Source organism: Athene cunicularia, assembly GCF_003259725.1.
Source record: "Athene cunicularia isolate RWA chromosome 1 unlocalized genomic scaffold, athCun1 chr1_part1, whole genome shotgun sequence".
NCBI lineage: Eukaryota > Metazoa > Chordata > Aves > Strigiformes > Strigidae > Athene > Athene cunicularia.
Genome location: NW_020799091.1, coordinates 127,067,990 through 127,070,593, shown reverse-complemented (window position 1 = coordinate 127,070,593; position 2,604 = coordinate 127,067,990). Strand labels below are relative to the sequence as shown.

General features: G+C 55.3%; 1 protein-coding gene across 1 annotated transcript in view; it reads left to right on the top strand.

Moving 5' to 3' along the window:
- The first annotated feature begins 1,505 nt into the window (after positions 1-1,505).
- The window catches only part of IFFO1 (intermediate filament family orphan 1), an 11,598-nt gene continuing 10,499 nt past the window's right edge, over positions 1,506-2,604 (top strand). Inside the window, exon 1 of the mRNA XM_026847223.1 lies at positions 1,506-1,514. Coding sequence (XP_026703024.1) covers positions 1,506-1,514 — 9 coding nt within the window. The remainder of the gene's footprint in view (positions 1,515-2,604) is intronic.

Here is a 2,604-nt window from a genome sequence, read left to right as displayed (position 1 = left end):
GGAAGAAGGGCTCCAGCCCCTTGCTGTAAGCCAGACTGTCCCAGCACTAGGTCAAATCACTGTGTCTCTGTGTTGCGGAGCCCTGAGAACCACCAAGGATGGAGATCTCACCACCTGCTCGAGTGCTGCCCTGGCCTCACGGTGAAACAGTTTTTCCTGATGGATGGCAATGCCTCCCTCCACTGGCATTTCATTAATCAATAAACGCTTGCCAGCTTTCCCCAGGAGGACAGAAGCAGGCTGAGCAGAGCCTGGGAAAGCGCTTGCTCCACAGTTTGTGGCCTCGCTCTTGCCTGTGCTCTCCGCTGGCTGCGTACAGTAGATCACCCTGCTGCCCGACACTTGCTCGGGTTTTGCAAACAGGCTAGCAGGTATGGGGGATAAAATCAGGGGGGAGGATGCTGGCAGAAAACCTGGCTTGCTCAACGTATGGACTGTGGCAGCACGAGGAGCGGGTGCACGGACGTGGCAGCATGCAGGAGGGAGTTGATGGGAGTTGAGGAGATGGTTTCCAGGGCACGTCCTGGGAGGTATCTGAGCTGGAGCTGCTGCTGCTGCTTCAAAACAAGCTTTTTGACCAGGATATTCCTCTTGTCCATCTGTCCTTTCCTTTTCTGTGGTTGTTTATTTGGTAGTATTGCTGCTGGGCACAGGGCTCCCTGCTTACTGCTGTTGCAGTGAGGGGTTTTGGAAGACAGGAATCTCCTGCGCCCATCTGTGAGGAAACCTTCCTGCCCTCCTCTCCCTTAACAAAAGTGCTGCTTGCTGTGGCTCAGCCTCTCTGGTCAGAGGCAGGGCAAGGGAACAGCTGCTCAAGAAGAGGTAAAACATTAAAAAGGAGATGACAGAAGAAAGAAAGCTCATTTCATTTCCCCTCGTAAGCTTCATGTGGGAGGGACTGACATCTAGTTATGACTTCCAGTGGTCATGGGTGTGCCAGGGAGGAGGCAGTCAGGTTACTGGTGGGAGAGGAGGTGTTATAAATGCTAATGGGGCTGCTGTGGGGAGCCCAGAGTTGAGGGCAGGACAGGGGAGCCAGGCAGGTTACAGGACAAAACTCATGCTGGACACAGCAAGGCAGGAGAGGGGAACAAATTTGATTTGGTCGGCTCCCAGGCAAGTAATGGAGGGATGGAGGAGTCCTGTAGGCCTGGAGGAGAAGTGGCAGGGAAAAGGGAATAGCCAGACTCCCAGTCAAGACCAGTAAAGCTGACCATATCTCAGTGGGTCCAGAAAGTTTCTGGAAGTGTGGACTGAGCCGTACCTCAGATCCCAAGGGAAGAGCTGCAGCACGCCACCCCATGGAGCCTGCCTGCTTCAGCGATCAATGTAGTGCAGTGCCAGGCATCTCCTTGAACTCAAACCCATCACTCACTCATCCTTGAATTCAAAGCTATCGCTCACCCATCCTTTGCTAGCGGCTCAGATGAGATCTTGGAGGCTGGTTTGCACAAGCACCATGCTCAGCTGTGAGGGGGAAGTCCTGGGGGGCTAGGAGCACACGGATGGGCAAGGTAACACAGGTATCCATGTCCATAAATGTTTATGTACTGATCGATTACTGTGTTAAGTTTTGGGCCCCTCACTCCAAAAAGGATGTTGAATGACTTGAGTGTGTCCAGAGAAGGGCAACAGAGCTGGTGCAGGGTCTGGAGCACAGGTCTGATGGGGAGCAGCTGAGGGAACTGGGGGGGTTTAGTCTGGAGAAGAGGAGGCTGAGGGGAGACCTCATGGCCCTCTACAGCTCCCTGACAGGAGGGTGCAGAGAGGGGGGATGAGTCTCTTGAACCAAGGAACAAGTGACAGGCCAAGAAGGAATGGCCTCAAGCTGCACCAGGGCAGGGTCAGACTGGCTCTTAGAAAGTATTTCTTTGCAGAAGGGGCTGTTGGGCGTTGGAATGGGCTGCCCAGGGCAGGGGGGGAGTCCCCATCCCTGGAGGGGTTGAAGAGTCAGGTTGACCCAGCACTGAGGGATCTGGTGGAGTTGGGAACGGTCAGGGTGAGGTTCATGGTGGGACTGGAGGATCTTCAAGGTCTTTTCCAACCGAGATGATTCTGTGATCAACACTGATTGCCCCAGATAATGGGGTGAGGGACCTGCTTTTTGCAACGCTGACCTGGGGATGAAGGCAGGAGGCTGTAGGAAAAAGACCTAAAATGGAGGGCAGGAAACAAGGCCCGAGGCCGCTTTGTGAACAACGAAGGAGAAAGCCAGAGGCAAGTCAAGCGTGATATTTGAGAGGCTGGCTGCCTCCGTGCCACCTCCTCTGCCCTCTGGCTTGCCATTGTCTGGTGGCAGCTCTCCGGAGGCAGCCGCTGATGGAGTAGGGCCAGGACTGCCTTTGGAGGGGGGCTTCGGGGGTGCAGAGGGCGAGTTGGGCCGTTTATAAGGGGTGCAGCGCTGGGGGAAGCACTAAAGGTTATGCCAAAAATAATAACAATTTCTTAAAAATAAAAGTAAGTGCAGGCACGTTGGGTTGGTGCTGGCGGGAATCGGGGCCCGGTGGGATTTCAGCTTGCGGTGCTGGCCAGGGACCCGCCCCGGGGGCTACCGGCACGGAGGCCGGACCGTGCCCCAACCCTTTGCCCTGGGGAACCCCTGTC